The 22398-nt window shown below is 37.9% G+C and overlaps 1 protein-coding gene across 2 annotated transcripts in view; it reads left to right on the top strand.

The window, feature by feature from the left end:
* PIK3C2G (phosphatidylinositol-4-phosphate 3-kinase catalytic subunit type 2 gamma) overlaps window positions 1–8508 on the top strand; it is a 328570-nt gene extending 320062 nt beyond the window's left edge. For both annotated transcript variants that reach the window (XM_060305870.2, XM_030841385.3), the window contains one exon: window positions 7947–8508. In XM_060305870.2, the coding sequence (XP_060161853.1) occupies window positions 7947–8099 (153 nt within the window). In that variant the 3' untranslated portion in view covers window positions 8100–8508. The remainder of the gene's footprint in view (window positions 1–7946) is intronic.
* Window positions 8509–22398: the final 13890 nt, after the last annotated feature.

Here is a 22398-nt window from a genome sequence, read left to right as displayed (position 1 = left end):
CCGATCACAGTTCTTGATGCTATAGGAACTGGAAAATACAGATACTGCTTTCAAAGTGCTTATGAACCAAGTTTCAAATTGTGGCTAGCCTCCAGCGAGAGCCCAAGACTTTACAGCATTTGTTTCACCTACTAACATCCCTGACTCTACCTTATTTTCTCTAACAAGTTTTTCTTTACCTGGTTTTCCTTACCTAATAACTTTATCATAGTCTAACCTGTGTATAGCAATAAACTTTATAAAATCTCTTTTGAAAAACTGAAAAATATAAAGAAGTACAAATTATATTGAAGTAATTTATATTATATATAGCTCTCTAATTCATTTGTAGTATATGATTTGAACATCTGATCCCCTAATTCTTTCTAAGGCAAACCCTACATTTATTCTCTTGATTCCATCCTTTCCCATCTCCTCTGTACCTTGCTCACTTAATTATTTGCTCACCTTTTCTTAAGGCTGTCTCATCCACTGGATCCTCAACTCAGAAATCTTAAAAAAACAAAACAAACTCTTCAAGTCAGCCTTTCTAAAGCATCCAAATTTTCTTTCCCTCGCTATCACCTCCAAACTTTTGCAAAATTAACACATTTCCTGCTCTCAGTTCATCACTTCCTTCTCACCCTTTAATCCTTTGCAATGTGGATTCTGACCTTGACTGATGCTGTTTTATTCAAATGGCATCAAAAGACTCCTAATTGCTCAATCCAATGAGCCATCAGGCTCGCCTCTCCAGAACAGTTAGACGGCAGCACTGTTAACTGCTTCCTCTTTCTTTACACCTCCGTTTTGCTTCTTAAGTACTACCTTTTCCCTTTTTTTAATCAACATAATTTTTATTGGAGTATAGTTGCTTTACAGTGTTGTATTAGTTTCTGCTGTACAGCAAAGTGAATCAGCTATAGGTATTACATATATCCCCTATTTTTTGGATTTCCTTCCCATTTAGGTCACCACAGAGCACTGAGTAGAGTTCCCTGTGTTATACAGTAGGTTCTCATTAGTTATCTATTTTATACATAGTAGTGTATACATGTCAGTCCCAGTCTCCCAGTTCACCCACCTGTCCTTACTCCGCTTGGTGTCCATATGTTTGTTCTCTACATCAGTGTCTCTATTTCTGCGTTGCAAATAAGTTCATCTGTACCATTTTTCTAGATTCCACATATAAGCAATATTATACAGTATTTGTTTTTCTCTTTCGGACTTATTCATTGAGTTCTACCTTTTCTTAATTCCCTTCTGTCTTCTCTAACCACTCTCTCATTTTCCTTCATTGCCATTCTTCCTCTGAAAATATTTATTTGCTGGAGTTCCATGACCTACCCTCATCTCTTGATATGTACACTCAGAAGTATCTTATGTATCTACAGATTTTCATTTATCACTTGTAGGTTGCATCTGAATTTATTCCTCAAGCCCTGGCTTCTCTCCCAAGCTTTAAACCTGTACTTCTACCTGATTATTAAGAGCCCCTTTAGGATGCCTCCTACGCACTTTTAAATCAGGCTTTCCTCCTCTGTTTGCCATCTCCTCGGAAGAAACTTTCTAATGACATCACCCTCTCCCTCACTCACAAGTCCAGTTAATCCCCAAGTTTTGTCAGTTCTACTTGTGCAGCCACCTGCCTCTTCAATCCATCTTCTCCTCTGTGTCCCATCGCTACTTCTTTGAAGGCCTTGCAACTTTGGCTAATATAAGAGCCTCCTATCTTGTGTTTTTCAATTAAATCATTCAAATTTCTATCTAAGGTGTCAAAAACTACTCATATTATTCTCCTACCTTTTTTCAAATGTTCCTTATTGCCTACTGAATAATATCCAAAATCCCAAGTGTGGCATTCACAGCCTTTCAAATTTGACTCAGTAATTCTCCTGAGCTGTCTCTGGAGCAATATCATCCTTATATACTTTTTCAAAAAAATTTTTGTTTTGAGGTAATTGTAGATTCACAAGCAGTTGGAAGAAATAATATATAGAGAATTCAAATACCTTTCAACCACTTTCCTGCAATGGTAACACTTTGCCTGACTACTGACAATATCACTACCAGGAAATTGACATTGATACGATCCACTGTCCCTATTCCGATTTCTCCAGCTTTACATGTGTTCTTATGTATATGTGTGCATGTTTAGTTCTGTGCATTTATATCACACGTGTAGGTTTGTGTGATCATCCCCACAGTCAAGGTACAGAACATTACATCACGGTGATTCCTGGCGCTACCCTGTTATAGCTGCAGACACTCTTCTCCCTCTAACGCCCCATCCCCAAACCCTGGCAACTATTAATCTATTCTCTATCTCTCTAACTTTGTCATTTCAAATGTTATGTAAATGGAATCATACAGTTTGTTACATTTTCACTTACCATAGTTCCCTAGAGATCCATCCAAGTAGCTGCATGTATGAATAGTTTGTTCATTTTCACTGCTAAGTAGTAGTCATGGCATGGAGGTATGACAGTTTCTTTAACTGTTTACCAATTAAAGGACATCTGGGTTATTTCTGGCTTGGGGCTATTGCACACAAAGCTGCTGTGCTGGCTTCCCTGGTGGCGCAGTGGTTGAGAGTCTGCCTGCCGATGCAGGGGACACAGGTTTGTGCCCTGGTCCAGGAAGATCCCACATGCTGTGGAGCGGCTGGGCCCGTGAGCCATGGCCACTGAGCCTGCGCGTCCGGAGCCTGTGCTCCGCGACGGGAGAGGCCACAGCAGTGAGAGACCCACGTACCGCCAAAAAAAAAAAAAAAAAAAGTCTGCTGTGCACATTGATATATAGGTTTTTGTGTAAACATAAGTTGTAATTTCTCTAAGCAAATGCTCAAGATGTAATTACTAGGGTATATGGTAATGCTGTACATAGTTTTTCAAGAGACTGTCAAACTCCTTTTCTATACCATTTTACACTCCCACCAGCAATGTTTGTGCCAATTTCTCTACATCTTTGCCAGCATTTAGTGTCATCACTATATTTAATTTTAGTTCTTTTGAAAGGTATAGAGTGATAGCTCATTGTGGTTTTAATTTGCATTTATCCAGTAGCTAATGATGCTGAATTTTCTTCACGTGCTTATTTACCCTCTGCATGCCCTCTTTCATGAAATGTCTCTTCATGCCTTTGTTCATTTTCTAATTAGATAGTTTGCATTTTTACTCATTTTTACTGTTGACTTTTGAGATTCTTTATACACTATGGATAACGGTCCTTTGTCAGATGTGCGGTTTGCAAATATTTTCTCCCAGTCTGTAGTCTGACTTTTCCTCCTTTTCTCATGGTTTTTCACAGAGTAAAAATTTTCAATTTTGATGAAACCCAGTTTATCAATTTTTTTTTCTTTTGTAGACTGCATATTTGGTGGCAAGTCTAAGAACTCTTCACCTAGCACTAAGTTCTAAAGATTTTCTCCTATATTTTTTCTAAATGTTTTATAGTTTTACATTTTACATCTAAGTCCATTATTCATTTTTAGTTGATTTTTGAACCAAGTGTGAGGTTTAGGTTGAGGTTCACTTTTTTTGCCTATGAATGCCAGTTATTTCAGCTCCATGTATTGAAAAAGCAATTCTTCCTTTGTTAAATGTCTTTTGCACCTTTGACAAAAATAAGGAACGTTTGTTTGCTCATGCCCTTCCATTGCCCCATACTTAGTCATATTCTCAAGTCACATCAGACAGCTTGTCATTCCCTGAATAATCCCTGTGACCTCTGTGATAGAGCTCATGTAGCTGTTCACCCTCCTGCCCTTCTCTGCCAACTTTGAGATTTACCTCAAATATGGACTCTGTGAACCAGTCTCTCTTCCCTGTCTCTTACGCCACATTTACCATCTCTTATTTATTCCTACACAGACGTTTTTCTTCTAGTACATTGAAAACTTCTTGAGGACAAGGAAAATGTCTTAGCTTTCTTGGTATCTTTGAAACTTAGCTACTTCTAAAAAGATTTGTGGGATTAAATATTTGGGATAGTTTTATAAATGACACTTTATGTGTACATGTATAAAATGTAAAACTATCAAACATTTATATATATTCAAATAATAGATACTTTAGTATGGAAATATATTTTGACATTTTATTATTTGTCATGATGTCAACAGCTAGAGGTATATACCTCCCAACTATATATCCCTAGTTTCCATACGTTCTGGGCATAAGACCCCCCTACATCAATATCAAGAAACTTCTCAGACTGCATGCTGTACTTCAGCATTTGTATCTAAGGAAACACATAATGATGAAAAGCCACTAACAATCCAGGAGTTTAAATAAATTTGTGTTTTATTTATCTCAAGCTATATGTACTATAAAAACCGGTAGTAAATGCACATGTGTGGAGATTATTTTATGATGCTTGCTGTGTCCATAAATTGTCTCACGGCTTGCAATAATTCTGAGTCCTCACACATTCATGGCCCATTGATTAGAAATCAATGCAATACTTTTCTCCATCTGCACATACTTGTAGCTTGGACACACAGTGTTTATACACTGAACACATTTAAAATGGTTTCGAAAACAATAGTTCAGGGCTTCCCTGGTGGCGCAGTGGTTGAGAGTCCACCTGCTATTGCAGGGGACATGGGTTCGTGCCCCGGTCCGGGAAGATCCCACATGCCACGCCACCAGGGAAGCCCGAACCATTATTTTTTTAATGATTCATTAGAAATACAGATTCTATTTTAAAACAGAATTATATTGTTATAGTCAATGTATGTTGTACATTGTATTCCTTTCTTTTTTTCTATTGAAGTATAGCCAGTTTACAATGTTCTGCGAATCTCTGCTGTACAGCAAAGTGACTCAGTTATACACATGTAGACATTCTTTTTTTTATATTCTTTTCCATTATGGTTTATCACATGATATTGAATATAGTCCCCTGTACTATACAGTAGGACCTTATTGTTTATCCATTCTATATATAATAGTTTACATTGTAGTCCTTTCTTAGATATTATCCTACTTAATTAAATTACCCTAAACAGTGTTTTTCTACTTGATGTGACAATTTCAGACCTACAAATTCAATGTTTGTCAGAAGGCAATGAAGACTTGACACATGCCTATGGGTAAAAAGTATTATAAAGCGAAATTAAAAGAGCTGTGCATTTTCGGTTCTGTTTATGTTAAGGCAGAATACATTTAAATCATTTGGTGAAAAGACTCAAAGAATATAATCATCTGAGTACTTCTCTAGCATTACCCACTAATTATTCATTGCATTGGAAGAAAAAAGCACTTATTTTTTTTAAACAACATTATGGATGCAGTAAAGCAATTAGAACAGATACATATATATCTTCTATAATGTACAATGATTACATGTTTATAAAACCTCAGTCACTTTCAGGAAAATAGCTTTTGCATAATGAAGCACAGGGAAAAAAATCCATAAAGCAATATAAACTTAGGAGTTCAAATGTTTGTATTTTAACCAGGAAGGCAATTAATTCCTGTCATTTGTTAAAGAACTTCAGCTTGTTAAATACCTGGGACACTCAATATTGTGTACAACTGTTATCTCCAGTCAGGGAAGGCAAAATACCAAGAAACAGCTGTTCTTTTTTTGTGTATTTGATGGACCTTTTTCAGCTGTAATTCATTAGTGTTTACTGTGTATCAGGCTTTCTAATAAGGCTTATAGTCATTATCTCATTTATTCTTTCTCACAACGCCAGAAGGTAAATATTATCACCATATTCGAATGTGAAAACACATTCAGATGGCCCCCAACTTAGGATGGCTCAACCTGAAACTTTTTTTACTTTACGATGGTGCAAAAGAGATATACATTCAGTAGAAACCATAGTTCAAGTTTTGAATTTTGCTCTTTTCCCAGGTAGGATACTCCTTCCTGATGCTGAGCCACAGCTCCCAGTCAGCCACGCAATCACAAGAGTAAACAGCCAATACGCTTACAACCATTTGGTACCCAGACAACCATTCTGTTTTTCACTTTCAGTACAGTATTCAATAAATTACATGAGACATTCTGAGCACGTTTAAGGTAGTTAGGCTAAGCTATGATGTTTGGTGGGTTAGGTATATTAAATGCATTTTCGGCTACAGTATTTTCAATTTACCATAGGTTTATCAGGATGTAACCCCATTGTAAATGGAGGAAGAACTGGAGTTGACAACAGATTTATATAAATATGAATCATTGATACTGATATGTTTCTTAGAAAGTTACATCTTTAGCACTAATTTATATGATTCACAGAGTTCTTAAACCAGACTTTTCCAAAGGCCTAATGCTTAGAATTATTCCATTTTTCTTCACACACACTAACACTTCGAGGGCCCTTTCGTCTACTTTCTCTGTAAAATAGGAGGTAAGTTCATCTGCTGAACGTGTTGTGGGGAGGAAAATGGAGGATAATTTAGACAGTTCAAAATAACCACTGTAGAGAAAAGGAAAGGAGCTTACTCTGAAGTCCTGGGAAGATAAGCGTTCAGGAGACAAGAGTGGTTCACGGAGTCCACGCTGAGCGTCCCTTTGCGATGAAAGATGAATTACATTGGTAGGCTTTTGAAATTTTTAAGGCAGCCCTTAAAATCCTTTACTATCCAGAGGAACTCAATAAATTAAATGGAATAATTTGAATAAGCTTTCCTAGAAATTTAAAAGGTAACCTCCTGTCTGGAATGGGAGCAGGATTCTGGAAGAGTCGGTAGCCAGGAGATGTCACACGAAGCATGGTAGACTGGATTAGCATATTATATTGTATCTCATTCCCTTGATTGAATTATTATTTACTTGATAAGTAAATCATTGTTCTGAGCAGCTAACAGATAGATTGATATTGAATGGAATTTCATTGATAAATTGATGGGTTCACAAATGGTAGGCAAATGCAGTACGATGGGCTAGAAATTGCATCCATACACACTGAACAGGCCTCGCAGTGGAGTCCAAGGCCTTTCCTCTCAGTTTGTTTCCTCTGATTCTTTTTTGCATATATAGAGGACGCTTCTGTCAATCTTGTAGTTTAGCTGTAAAAAGCAAGCATGTTTGTATCATCATATGAAACTCCTCCAAATGTGTTATAAGGAGTTTCCTTGGCAACCATGTTGGATCTATACACAGCTCTCCCCTCCTTTGATGTATAACTAATTTCTTGATTGATAGTACTACACTTTTAAAGCTTCTTTACCACTGCAGGCACCCAGTGGTAATGCCTGTGACTTATTTCTTGGATGTTATAAAAGACAGTTGAACACCTCTCTTTTTTAAAAATAGTTACATGACTAGTAAGTGAAAAAGAGAAAAACACAAAACTATACACACAACATAATTACCGCTCAGATACTTAAAAAGCAATTATATATAGAAAACAAAAAACACATCAAAATGATTATCTCCTAATGGTAGAAATAGAAATTTTTCCTTTTTTATTCTTTTTTTGTTTCATCCCCATATTTTAGTTAATGAGCATATATTTTCATAACTAAAAATTAAACAATTTTAAATAAAGTAACCATAGAGCGACTGCTTCACATGTAGAAGGAAATACTGTACTACATTAAATTAACACACGGAAATCATGGAGATTGGTCTGCTTTCCTCATTAGCCTTCAACAAAGAAAGACAGTGTTCAAGGTCCCATGTTGCACAGTAAATCCAAGGACAGTTGAAAGGTGACAGGTATTTAAATTTATTCCTAGAGAATGATTTACAGTCTTATTAAATTTGGGATAGACAATTTTTAATGCAATCAGAGTAAATTCTAAGCTTCTTAGAGAAATATTCTGTCGTTAAATTCCTTTACGTTAGCAGAACCTTTAGCTCTTCAGAATTAGAGTTAGAAATGAAAGATTCTAACATTAACGTATCCATTCCAAGGTACAAGATATCAGTGTGCAAATATTTTTGCTAAAAGCAGTATTTTTTAAAAGATGCATTTAAGCGTATCTGATTTTTATTCTCTCCCTTTTTAGGTAGTATATGATGAAGTCACAGAGCTCCAAGGACATGTCTTAATGCTTATTGTAAAGAGCAAAACCACCTTTGTAGGAGCAATTAATATCCAACTCTGTAGTGTCCCACTCAAGGAAGAAAAATGGTATCCACTAGGCAACAGTATAATTTAAGCATTGCTATGAACATACGCATTCATTACTCGTAGTTCTTTCACTTTGGGGCCTCTCTAGCACAAGATCAGGACATTTTTGTTATCAAAGATAGCATGGTGGGGACTTCCCTGGCGGCGCAGTGGTTAAGAATCCACCTGCCAATGCAGGGGACACGGGTTTGATCCGTGGTCCGGGAAGATCCCACATGCCACGGAGCAACTAAACCCATGCGCCACAGTTACTGAAGCCCGCGTGTCTGGAGCCTGTGCTCCGCAAAGAGAAGCCACCGCAATGAGAAACCCACACACCGCGATGAAGAGTAGCCCCCGCTTGCAGCAACTAGAGAAAGCCCTCTCGCAGCAACAAAGACCCAGCGCAGCCAAAAATAAATAAATTAAAAAAAAAAAAAAGGTAGCATGATGGTGTACTAAGGACACAAAGAAAATAAATCAGAATCAGTCTTTTATAGTTAGTTATTCTCTACCTGTGTTTCATTGTTTTCTTAGAACCTTTTTTCCAATTGATTGTGTAAAATTCAATGTATAAAATAAAAAAAGGACATTTAATGGGTCTTTTAAATCAAACATGTGTTCACGTTTTATGTGCCTACAGTTAAAAGCAATACTTTAAATGTATTTTCCAAAAAAAGACAAGCAAATAAATAAATCTTATCAATTACTTCAACACCTAAGTATATATGTAACAAATTTTTTAAATTTGAATTAAATATATATACCTACATATCCACTTATAATCTTATTTACTGAGGGGATTAGTAAGCTCTAGAAGAATGCTGTATTAATTTCTGTCAGAAGAAACAAACATAAATGCCTGAAATTCTTAAATCCAATTTTTGGAAGAAACTTTGTAGTTTTTCACCCTCTTCAGCACCAATCAATTCATCATCACTGGATTTCACCCAAACAGAGGCATTACCACATTTTAAACTTCATTATCCGCTAATTCAAAGATCTCAAACTCTGCAGCTCTCCCCTCTGATCAAAACCTATTCTCTGCACAACAAAAAGTTTTCTTACTTCTGAACCTACTTTCATATTCATCATGACCAGAGTAAACAATCCTGCAGATTTCCACCTGCAAAGTAGGTATAACTCAAGGCACTATGCCACATTCTTTAAGAGAATCAAATTGTTTTTTAAAAATTTCTTCCAATTAAATTACTAAAACTCTTGCTTTACTCAGTGTTTTCCTGTATGTCGATAAAAAAGTAATTTAAGCTCTTTTTATATGGTTATCTGCATAACGATGTAAACATATAAAAGACTACACTTATTCATTGAAAATATTTCAGTGCCTGGTATGGGTTGATGTAGTCTCGTTTCAAACACATGATCATGTGAGTCAAGTAAGCCATAATGCTCTGGGCAATGGTTCTATGTTTCAGGTCCACTCACTCTCCCTTTTCTAACAGATAGTGATTCCACACCCTTCTTTCTGCTGAAACCTCATCACCCTCTACTGTAATCCTCACTCTCAGCTGATTACTTTGTTTCCTACTTCACTTGGAAACTGGAATCAGTCAAAAGAAAACCTCTACATATTCCACTAGCACATCTACCTGCCCAGCAGATTCCATGTTCCTCCTTCCTACTTACTATCGTGGAAAAATGACCAAGCTTCTACCCAAAACCAATCTCTCAACTTGTACATTTGATCCCAGCCCCTCTCACCTACTCACAAACATTACTGAAACTCTCCTCTATTCAAAAGCATCATTTCTTTATTCTCTACTGGATAATTCACTTCGGCACACAACCATGATGTTACATGGTTACATGATGGTACAACCATCATAAAAAACTTCTTGGCACCTCCATCTCCCTTCCAAATACTCATCCAATTGGCCTGATCTTCTTTATAGCAAAACTCTTCAAAATTGTTGTCTCTAATCTCTGCCTCCAGTTTCTCTCCTCTCATTTTCTCTCAGACCATTCCAAGCAGGTGTTTGTCCCAAACACTTCAACAAAACTGCTTTTGTCAAGGTCCCTTCTGACCTCCACATAGCTAAATCCAAAGGTCAATTTCCAGCCCTGATCTGGGCTTACCTATCAGCAGTATTTGACACAATCAATAACTCTCTTTCTCAACACTCTTCATTTGGCTTCCAGAACACAACACCCTTTTGTGCTTTCCTTCTATATAACATCAGTCCCTCCTTCTCAGTCTTCTGTGAAGGAGGATCCCCTTTTCCACAGTCTGCAGTGTTGGAGTGTCCAGGACTTACTCCTTGGTCCTCTTCTCCATCAGCTTTCACTCCTTAGTGACCTCATCTATTTTGATGGCCTTAAATATCATCTGTATGCTGAGTATTCCCAGTTTCCCAGTTTTATAACTTCAGCCCAAGGAGTGGCCAAAATAGTGGAGTAGGTAGACTGTGAACTCAACTCCTCTCACAGGCACACCAAAATTATAACCACATACAGAGCAACTATTCATGAGAACAATCTGAAGACTCGCAGAAAATATCTATAACTAGAGATATAAAGAAGGAATCACAATGAGATGAATAGGAGGAATGGACACACAGTATACTCAACACCCACACCCATGGGTAGGTGACCCACAAGTGGGAGGATAATCACAGTTGTAGACATTCCCTCCAAAGATCAAAGAGTCTGAGCCCCACATCAAGCTCCCCAGACCAGGGGCCCTGCACTGGGAAGATGAGTCCCCCAAAACATCTGACTTTGAAGGCCAGCAGGACTTGTATTCAGGAGAACTGAAGGGCTGTAGGAAAGAGACTTTGCTCTTAAAGGGCCCACACAAACTCTCACATGCCCTGAGGCCTAGAGCTGAAGCAGTGATTTGAAAGGATCCCAGGTCAGACCTACCAGTTGATCTTGGAGAGCCTCCTGGAAAGGCAAGCTATAACTGGAACTCATCCTGGGGACATAGATGCTGGTGGCAGCCTTTGAGAGTTTGTACTATCACAAGGACACTGGTGCTGGCAAGAGCCATTTTGGAGTACTTCCTCTAGCTTATTAGCACCAGGACCTGGGCCCACCCACCAGCAGCTGGCAGCCACTGCACTAGGCAGAGCTGGCACCAACCAGGCTGGGGGCCAGTCATGCCCACAAAAACTCTCACAGTAGGTGGCCCCACAACAACAGAAGGGCCCATTCAGCCCTCACAGGGGGCACTCCTAGAGTATATAGCTCTGGTGATAGAGGGGAGTGTGCTTCTGGACCCAATAGGATGTCTCCTACATAAGGCCACTTTTCCAAGACCAGGAAATATATCTGACGTACCGAATCTGTAGAAATAAAACAGAGAGTCAGACAAAGTGAGGTGGCAGAGGAATATTTTTGAAATGAGGGAACAAGATAAAACCTTAGAAGAAGAGCCAAGTGAAGTAGAGATAAGCAATCAACCCAATAAAGAGTTCAAGGTAATGATTATAAACAACTCAAGTGAAGAATGGATGAACACAGTAAGAATTTCAACAAAGAGTTAGAAAATGTAAAACACTAAACAGAACTGAAGAATACCATAATTGAAACAAAAAATACACTAGGAGGAATCAACAGTAGATTACATGATACACAGGCACGAATCAATGAACTGGAAGACAGAGTAGTGGAACTCAATCAATGTGGTACACACCACATTAACAAACTGAGGAATAAAAATCATATGATCATCTCAGTAAATGTGGAAAAAGCTTTTGACACAATTCAACGTCCATTTATGATAAAAAAAACGTTCAACAAAGTGGGTATAGAGGAAACATACCTCAACATAATAAAGACCATATATGACAAGCCCACAGCCAACATTACAGTAAAAGCTGAAAGCATTTTTTCTAAGATCAGGAACAAGACAAGGATGCCCATTCTCACCATTTTATTCAACATAATATTGGAAGTCCTAGCCACAACTAATCAGAAAAGACAAAGAAATAAAAGGAATCCAAATTGGAAAGAAAGAAGTAAAACTGTGACTGTTTGCAGTTAAGATGATACTGTATATTGAAAATCCTAAAGATACCATCAAAAAACTATTAGAACTCATCAATGGATTCTCTAAAGTTGCAGGATACAAAATTAACATAGAGATCTGTTGCATTTCTATACACTAACAATGAACTATCAGAAAGAGAAATTAAGAAGACAATCCCATTTACAATTGCATCAAAATAATAAAATACCAAGGACTAAATCTTACCAAGGATGTAAAAGACCTGTACTCAGAAAACAATATGATATTGATGAAAGAAAGTGAAGATGACACAAACAAATGGAAAAATATATTGTGCTCATGGATTGGAAGATTTAATATTGTTAAAATAACCATATTACCCAAAGCAATCTACAGATTCAATGCAATTCCTATCAAAATACCAATGGCATTTTTCACAGAAGTAGAATAAATAATTTTAAAACTTGTTTGGAAACATAAAAGACCTTGAGTAGCCAAAATAATCTTGAGAAAAAAGAACAAAGCTGGAGGTATCGTGTTCTACAAAGCTACAGTAATCAAAATAGTATGGTAGCAGTGACTCAAAAAAACAAACCAAAAAAACCCCCACATCTATCAATGGAACAGAATAGAGAGCCCTGAAATGAACCCACACTTATACGGGCAATTAATCTACAATGAAGGAGGCAAGAACATACAATGGGGAAAAGACAGCCTCTTCAATAAGTGGTGTTGGGAAAACTGGATAGCCACATGCAAAAGAATCAAGCTGGACTACTTTCTCATACCATGTACAAGGATAAACTCAAAATGGATTAAAGACTTAGTATAAGACCTAAAACCATAAATATCCTAGAAGAAAACATAGGTAGTATGCTCTTTGACATTGGTCTTAGGCTCACTGTTTTGAATCTGTCTCCTGAGGCAAAGGAAACAAAAGCAAAAGTAAACAAATGGGACTACATCAAATTAAAAAGTTTTTCACAGTGAAGGAACTATCAACAGAACAAAAAGGCCACCTACTGAATGGGAGAAGATATTTGCAAATGATATATCTGATAAGGGGTTAAAATCCAAAATATACAAAGAACACATACAACTCAACATCATAAAAACAAACAACCCATTTAAAAAATGGTCAGAAGAACTTTTTTAAAGACGTTTTTCCCAAGAAGACATAGAGATAGGCAAAAGACACATGAAAAGATGCTCAACATCACTAATCATCAGGGAAATTCAAATTAAAACCACAAAGGGGTATCACCTCACACGTGTCAGAATAGTTGCTATCAAAAAGACAACAAATAACAAGTGTGGGCAAGGATGTGGAAAAAGGGAACCTTCATAGACTGTTGGTGGGAATGTAAATTGGTGCAGTCACTATGGAAAACAGTATGGAGGTTCCTCAAAAAATTAAAAATAGAACTACACAATCCATCAATTCCACGTCTGGGTATTTTCCAGAGAAAACAAAAACACTAATTAGAAAAGATATATGCACCCCTATGTTTATTTCAGCATTATTTACAATAATCAAGATACGGAAATAACCTAGGTGCCCAATCAGAGAATGAATAAAGAAGATGTGGTGTATACCTACAACGGAATATGACTCAGTCTAGAAAAATAATGAAATCTTGCCATTTGCAACAACATGGATGGACCTGGAGGGTATTATACTAAGTAAAATAAGTCAGACAGAGAAAGACAAATACCATACCGTGTGATTTTCACTTACATGTGGAATCTAACAAAGAAAATGAACAAACAAACGTAACAAAACAGAATAAACTCATAAAAACAGAGCAAATAGGCAGTTACCAGAGGGGAGGAAGTTGTGGGAAGAATGAAAGAGGTGAGGGAGATTAAAAGGTACAAACTTCCAGTCACACGATAGATGAGTCACGGGTATGAAATGTACAGCATGAGGAATATAGCCAATTATAATACCTCTGTATAGTGACAGATGATAACTAAACATATCATGGGGATCGTTCTGTAATGTACAGAAGTATCGATCGAATCACTATGTTGTGCACCTGGAACTAATGTAGAGATCTAGGTCAATTACACCTCAACTTGAAAAAAGTATGTAGACACTAAAAGGAAATACATCAAAATGTTAACAGTGGTTTATCTCTGTGGGTTGGGGATTACGGGTGATTGTTAATTTTCATACTTCTATGTACTTCTAGTTGTCCACAATAACATGTTTTGCTTGTAAAATTAGAAAGAAAACAATATCATTAAAATAAATATCATTTAAAAATAATAACTCCAGCCCAGAACCCCTCCCAAATTCTAGAGTTCCATATCCGACTACCTACACAGCATCCCCCTCGAATATCTATTATCTCAAGCTCAGTATGTTTAAAACTAGACTCCTGATCAGTTTTAAATAGCAAAAATCTTGAAGTCATCCTTGATACCCACTTCCTTGCTCATTCTCTGAGTATAATTCAGTCCATAAGAAACTCCTGTAGCTCTGCCTTCAAAACTTTTCCCAAATCCAACCACTTACCACTCTCCATCTGCTTCCTCTCTGGTTCAAGGTACTCCTATTAAATTTGTCCCAAATTACTACAATTACCTTCTCCTTGTTTCTGTTTACCCTGCCCTCCATACTGTCTATTCTCAACACAGAAATTGGAGTGATCTTGTCTCTCTTCTGCTCAAAACACTGCAGGGGCTTCTACTCCCAGAGTAAAAGCGCAAACTTTTAAAATAACCTAAAAAGCCCGATGTGATCTGGCCTCCCATCAGCCACCTCTCTGATTTTAACTCCCATTATATCCTCCTATACTCAAAACACTCAAGAAACAGTGGCCTCCTTTCCATTCCCTGAACATTCATTCCAGGCATGCTTCTTCCCTGAAATCTTTATCAGACAGCTCCTTCTTTCCAAAATGTGCTTTTGTCCCGTATATCCACTTGCCTATTCTCTCACCTCTTTCAAGTCTCGGTCAAATGTTTCCATCTCTGACAGGCCTGCCTGGACCACTCTGTGTCATATTGTAGCCTGCCCTGTCCCCAGACACATGCCAGATCCTTCCCACTCTGCTCTACTTTTTTTTCTTATATACTTATCACCTTTGAACATTCTATATGGTTTACTGATTTATTTTGCTTATTATTTATGTTTAGTATTCTTTCACTAAAACACAAGGCTCTAAGGAAGTTTCGTTCACTGACAGTACAGCATTGGATCCAGGCAAGAGGAGTCCTTGCCCTGGTGCCCTCTCCTTGGAGAATCCTACTTCCTCCAGCTGTGACTCAGCCACACCCAAAAGCCTCATTCTAGACCACATTCTAGGTACACATGACCCCTGAATTCCCAGCCTGAACAGCGTTTGCAGGCCTTCTAAGGGTTTGCTGACCTGAAGTCAGACACCACCACCAGGGAGAACAATGCCTAGGCTCCAGTGGTGGCCGAGGGCAGGCTGCTTGCAGTGTATATGCATGCAGCTCGAATGTGTCAGCTGGGACGTCCACAAGCGTGCAGGAGGCCACTGACAGTGGAGGAAGGGCCCAGGGGTGGGAAGAGAAAGCAGGGCATATAGAGCGCTCCAGGAGAGGAGACAGCCCTCTTTAGGTCACCATAATCCAACGTGGATCTCCAAGACATCCAAGAACTCAATTAAAAGCTGTCCTTCCAGGTGTTTATGAAGGAGAACAAATCATATTGTATTTAATGGCTTCTTAGCTTTATTTATAACTTTTAAATTTAGGCAGATGGTATGTAGGTGTTATGGATTGAACTGTGTCCTCCAAATTTATAAGTCCTAACCACCTGTAACCTCAAAATGTGACTTTATTTGGAAATAGGGTCACTGTAGATGTAGTTAGTTAAGATGAGGTCATACTAGAGTAGAGTGGGCTCCTAATCCAATATGACTCGTGTCCTTATGAAAGGAGGAAATTTGGACACAGACCCGAACCTAGAGGGAACACCATATGAAAACATGACATAGAGATTGAAGTGACACATCTATAAGCCAAGGAACACCAGCAAACCACCCAAAGCTAGGAGAGATGAATGGACCAGATGGTCAGAAGGAACTAACCCCTTAATTTCAGACTTTCAGCCTCCAGAACTGTGAGACAACAAAATTTCTGTTGTTTAAGTCACCCAGTTTGTGGTACTTTGTTTCGGTAGCCCTACCAAACGAATTTAACACTGAATCTTCACTTGTTTTGTTGTTCTAGCCCTGCCAAATATCTGGTATGTAGTAGATGCTCAATAAGTCTTTATAAATTAATACCTGAACAAATGATTGAATGACACACCGGTGAACAAAAACAAGGCTCCTAGTCTTAACTCTCATTCATATCATGTTTTACAGCTCTTTTCGCCTTTTTACATCTATACTTTAGTTGCTTTTTATAAGAAGTCTAATAAGATGGGGAAAAGGGAGATTATTACAGTTTTACAGAGTAGTAACATTCAAATGTCTCCTAGCAGCATAAACTTTCCACTCAGATGAGTTCTTGAATGGAATGTATACACACACATCCGGGGAGGAGGGGAGATTTTTAAGTTAAGCAGATGTGAGAGACTGGAAGCATTGGACAGTTGGTCACCCCATCAATCCCTGCCCCTCCATTCTCATCTTCAAAATCCCTGAGAAACTTCCACAGAAAATTAAGACATCTCAAAAATCACAGGCTAAAAGAAACTGAGGATCACAGATAAGATGTGGCTACTGCTATCAAACAATTAAGGGGGTGTGGTGACAGACTCATTTCTAGCAAATATGGTTGAAGGTCAGGACTTGATTCCCAGAGGAAATGGATTATTGAAGAGCTACCACTATTGACACATTATCAAGGCCCACAGTGAAGATTTAATAGCACATGGGAGAAATTCTAGTGATTAAAGCAACTGCCTAGCAACTTTAACTCTCATATTGTAACACATGTCACAAAAAAGATATATTTTATTTCTTAGCATAGGATCCTATATGCTGTCAATATATTTTAGATAAACCAATTAAACCTAACTAATGCTTTTTCTTCTAAAAAAATGTTGGGGCAAGCACAGCATTAACACAGAAGTTTCAGCAGACCAAGAGACACTGCTTAGACCTTAGGCTTTGGTAAGAATGGGCCAGGTGGATTTATTAACCCTGGTTATAATGACTTAGATTGCACCAACTGACTTTTTATCATTAAAGGGATGTAACATTAAACCTTAGGCATTAATGAGTACAGACCTCGTAAGGTTTAGTCCTTAGAACAAATTAGACTATAAGAAAAAGATAACCCTTTTAAAATTTTCTTAAATAAGCTTTTTAGGCATTAGGTGATAAAAAAAAATCGGCTGCTTTTTTTAATGGATTTCTCAGCTACATCTCAAAACAACTAGGCCAGAAATCTGGAACAGTGGCTGAATTCAAAGTGTGCTACAAGCTCTAGTAAAGTTAAAGCTTAAACTTCTTAACTCCAGAGACATGTATGCTTGCCTACTATCAACTTTCTCAAACTGTGTGCAAGTGTGTGTGTGTGTGTGTGTGTGTGTGTGTGTGCGCGCGTGTGTGTGTGTGTGTGTGTGTGTTATTTTGAAGTGACCTTAGGGTTAACAGCAGTGGAGGAAACCAGACCAAACTTGAATTCGTGTGTCATGTCCACAGCCTTCAGTTACAGAAACAACACAGTCTCAAGGAGGCTCTGCATTTGAAAATTGAAGAAACTAATTATTAGAGTTTGGAGGTTTGAACCATACCCCCACTCATAGAAGGGATGTGGATTTTATTAATATTTAAATCAAAAAGAATGGGGATTCTTTTTATAAAGAGAATATGCCCTCTTCCTAGGCTGAGGTCAAAATATAACTGACTGAGATTATTAAATGCCCCAAAACTGGGAAAGCAATTTAAAGGTCTGTGCCCATCAGCCTCTGGCTCTGAAATTCTGATTTACCCCAGGAATCAAGAAAGAACTGGAATTTCTTACCATCAGAACAAAAGCAGTAGAAGAAGGAAAATAAAATAAAAGACGTCAAACAGAGTAGTAATGAGAATGATATTTCCTTGAAAGAAATGTTGGGATCTTACAACATAAGCTGGGCAGATATGAAGGGGAAATGAGATGTTAAGAGCCAGGAGAAAGAACTACAAAGTTAAAAAGGTGATGGACTTAAATCCAGTTTCTCTTGAAAAAGGTAACAGAAAAGGGCAATACATTTCAGTTGTTACTAGTTCAGAAGGGAGGACGGTACCTAAAAAAATCAATCAGATAAAAAGAGTAAAGGCCTTGGAGAGCAGGTATAATGACATCCTGGAGAGAACTAAAATTAGAAAAATTTTAAAAGATCCCTCATAAAGCAGCAGCATTTTGTAAGAACAACTGGGAAACCATCCCTTAAAAACTGACAGAGTGATTAAGTGATTAAGAAAATCTGGTCATATTGGAGAGGGAAACCCAGGAAAACAGGTGTAAAAGACTCCAAGAATTATTATGTAACTTTCAAAGGAACAGAAGTATGGCCAAGGGGGTCTAGGGAAACATATTTGGAAAATCTCTGGAACTGGTACTCTAAGGGAAAATGAAACAAAGAGAGGACTTACTGAAGGGAAATCAGACAGGATGGTTACAGGTCAAGACTTGGTATGGAGCAAACGTTGGTCTGAAAGGAATATTATCTTTGAGGTGGGACTAACCTACACGAGAGGATCAAGATGGTCAAGGCTTGTTTGAACAAGGGATGTGGAACAAACACAGAATTCACCGACTTCATCTTTCTCAAGACAAAACTTTGAGAGTAGAAAGAAAAACAAATGCCTGGGCCAGAGAGCAAAGGGAAAGGCAAAGTAAAAAAGGCACTCAGGTCCAGGAAACAATGTTATCCTCTGTGAGCTATGGAAGTAAAGAGACCAAAAGATGAAGCTGAATAAAAAGTCAGAAATACAGCTCAAATGACCTGAAAAGAATATGGAAACAATAAGAGGGAAAAAAATACCAAAGCCTAACTTCATGTCATCAGAAAAAAAGACTAACTGAAGAAAATACTATTCAAGACTTGGGAAGTTTTAAAAGTGAGATATGAAAGTGTTTTGAAGATCAGATGGCAAAAATATTAATTATCGCTAGACTCTAACTGTTCACATATGTCAACTGCAACTTCAGGTAAGGAATATGTTGCCAGTGATCCTTCAAGTAAAACAAATGAAGTGATGGGGGCAAAAAATATTCCCTAGGACACAGGTGTCAACTGGAAGAGCTCTCACTGATCAAGGCTGGACCAAGTTGGGAAAGGAGCATTAGATTATAATTCAAAGTATAAAATAGTTATCCATAAACCCATACTGATATAAATGACTGATTAAATAAATAAATGGGGGGGGGTGAGGTTTGAATCTACCACGTAGAAGAATTCCAAACAATTTATATAGACGCTCTGCCTTCTAGAAGGTAAAACGTAACTACCAACTCTTTAAGTGTGGGCTGCACACAGTGACTCTTCCTCCCAAAGAGTATGGCATGAAAAGCAGGGAAAACAGAACTTTACAGAGGAGAAACTTCACAAACTCTACTTCAATCAGGTAATAAACGTCCATATCAACAGTGAAAAGTCATGTTGACAGAATGCACCTTTGATAAGATTTATGAAAGTGGCACTTTACCTCTGAGGTCTTCCTTCCAAAAACTTGTAGCCTTGGTCTAATCATGAGAAAAGTATTATTCAAACCCAACTGACAGACATTCTACCAAATACATGACTAGTAGTTCTCAAAACCATCAAGTTCATCACAAACAAAGAATGTGTGAGAAACTGTCACAACCTAGAGCAGCCTCGGGAAATATGACTAGTAAGTGTAATGTGAATCGTAGATGGGACCCAGGAACAGAAAAGTGACATTAGGTAAAAGGTAAGGAAATGTGAATAAAGTAGGGACTTCAGTTAATAATAATGTAGCAATATTGGTTCATTCATTGTAATAAAAGTATTATACTAGTTGAATATGTTAATAATATTGGTGGAAAATGACATCAGCAAAAATGATGGAGTAGGAAACTCCAAAGGTCGATCCCTCCACAAAAAACAGCAAATAAACTGGTAAACACTATAATTCAACATTTAAGTCTAATATCCATTTGAGCTAATTTTTGTATATTGTGTAACTTAATCAACTTTTTTTTTTCCTGATTGCCTTGGGTCAATAACTGTGTTTCTGTCATTTACTATAGACCTTAGGCAACTCAATGTTTCTGAGCCTGTTACATTAACAATAAAATGTAAGATTGCTGCAAGGATTTAGGGTATTTTCTATTTGTTTATTTATTTATTTAGGCTCTGCCATGCAGCTTGCTGGATCTTAGCTCCTCGACCCGGTCGGGCCCTCAGCAGTGAAAGTGGGGAGTCCTAACCACTGGACTTCCAGGGAATTCCCTAATTTCTGTTTAATATCAGGCACATGTTAGGCACTGCTAACATGGCAGAGATGGAACTCTCATGTTAGAAAAGGGACTGTTGTGGGAGAAGAATAGGAATAGTGACTGAAAGTGTGAAAGTTAAATTGTATACAGATGGGAATTAAAGAGGGCACCAGTCCCTGAAAATGTGTAGGTTTTTAAGGAATTTAACACCAACTCCCACCACTACCACCATCACCACCACGTGCTCAGCTGGTGTGTAAGAATGCAAGACACGGAGAAGACCAATCTCTCATAAGCTCAAATTCCACTTTAATCTACCCCTTGGATGTTTTAAATGAAAATTTCTAGTGGCTGGTAAAAAAAGCTTAACTCTGAATACTACAGAGGGCTCAAACTTCATGGCCTAAGAATCCAGAATGCATCATAAGAATGTTTTCTTTGCTGGTACAAATATTTCCAGAGGGTTATTACTTTGAAAGAAATGTAATTCAACAAAGGCTTATGCACTATCCAAAGATATGGACTTTTAATAACTCCTGAAAAACGGAATCCAGGTCATATATTCTCCCAATAAAATGTTCATTGTTCAAGCCCATAAGGGCTTCACTAAATGTAAGCGATTCCATTTTCTGGATCCTAATCCACAACATGAGCTTTTTGCCATTGTGGCTCCCAAATAACCCCTGAAATTTGCATAAAGGTTTTGAGTGGAACCCCTCGAGGCACTATCTAGGGTGCATGTGTCTGCATCCCTCAAAAACACCATACACGCCCCCCTACCCAAAATTAAAATAAATACCTCCTTTATACAGCTACAGGGAGTTTCTCCACTCTTCTTTCCAAAAATAGGGCAACTTTATGTCTCAGCAATCAGCATCAGTGGCCTCCCGTGGTCACCATCCCCCAAACAAAAGTCAGGGTAAGTCTAGATTGTACTCTGCATGTTTTCTATTTGAGGCTCTGAACAACCAGAAGCAGAAAAAAAGTAAAGGTCAAAATTAACAACATAACAAAACTTTACTGTCACTAATCACTACAAGGTAATGAGAGTAACAAAAGGAAGAGTCCAGGTTTATGTTAATGCCTTCCAGCCAAAGACCACCAGAAATACACACAGTAGGTCAATTCTTCATTGCAATGAGGGAGACACACAAATGAAGAACCATCGGGTGTCTCAGTGAAGGGGTGTTGGAAAGGACTTACTGTTGGATTCAGGCTTGTGTCAGATGATTTGGGAGAGGGTTCAAGGAAGTAGGTGAAAAATCCGACAGTCATTCATGTTTCCTGGGGACTGTTTGGCACTTTTGTGTTTGGACGATATTCATGCTTTTGTCAGATGCTCTGTCATGATTACAGACTGGTTCTGTTTTTCTCCTTATCCCTTGTGGTCACAGAGTGGCCTTGTCGGGTGCTGATGTGAAACTGTTCAGGTTTGGCAGACGAACACCATGGCCTGACTGTGAGTGTCAGGCCAGCTCTTAGCAACACCAAGGCCTCCCTGAGAGCACAAAGTCACCTCCTAGCTCTCACTTTAATCAGTTGTATGGAAACATAAACCAAGGAATGTAACCTAATCTAGGAGATCATGGATGGCTTCCCTGAGGAACTGACATTGTTGAAAGATCTTCTGTTACCACAGCCCAGGGGTTCATTTTAGCTGTCTCTTATGTTTTCTTCTGCTCCTCAACACTATTATTTTTCTACAAGTGAATTAAGAATATTTAAAAAAAGATAGATTTTGTCTTCACAGTTAGCTGATTTTGAGTGGTACCTGAAGAAAAATGAGAAAAGGAAATACAACCTTTTTCCTTCCTTATTTCAAATCTTATTAGTATAAATGAGAAATAAGTTTTTCCTGCTGCAAGAATTAATGAACTCTTTTGCAAAATTCCTGTGATAAAAGTCTTTAAACCTCATGAAATTCCAGATCTTCAAAAGGCTTTAGGGGTTTAGAGAAGGTTAAATCCTTGGGTTAATGGGTTGAACATCCCACCTGCTATTA

The sequence above is a fragment of the Globicephala melas genome, chromosome 10, assembly GCF_963455315.2.
Source record: "Globicephala melas chromosome 10, mGloMel1.2, whole genome shotgun sequence".
Lineage (NCBI taxonomy): Eukaryota > Metazoa > Chordata > Mammalia > Artiodactyla > Delphinidae > Globicephala > Globicephala melas.
Note: the sequence above shows the minus strand (reverse complement) of the source record. Positions and strands in the feature narration are given on the sequence as shown.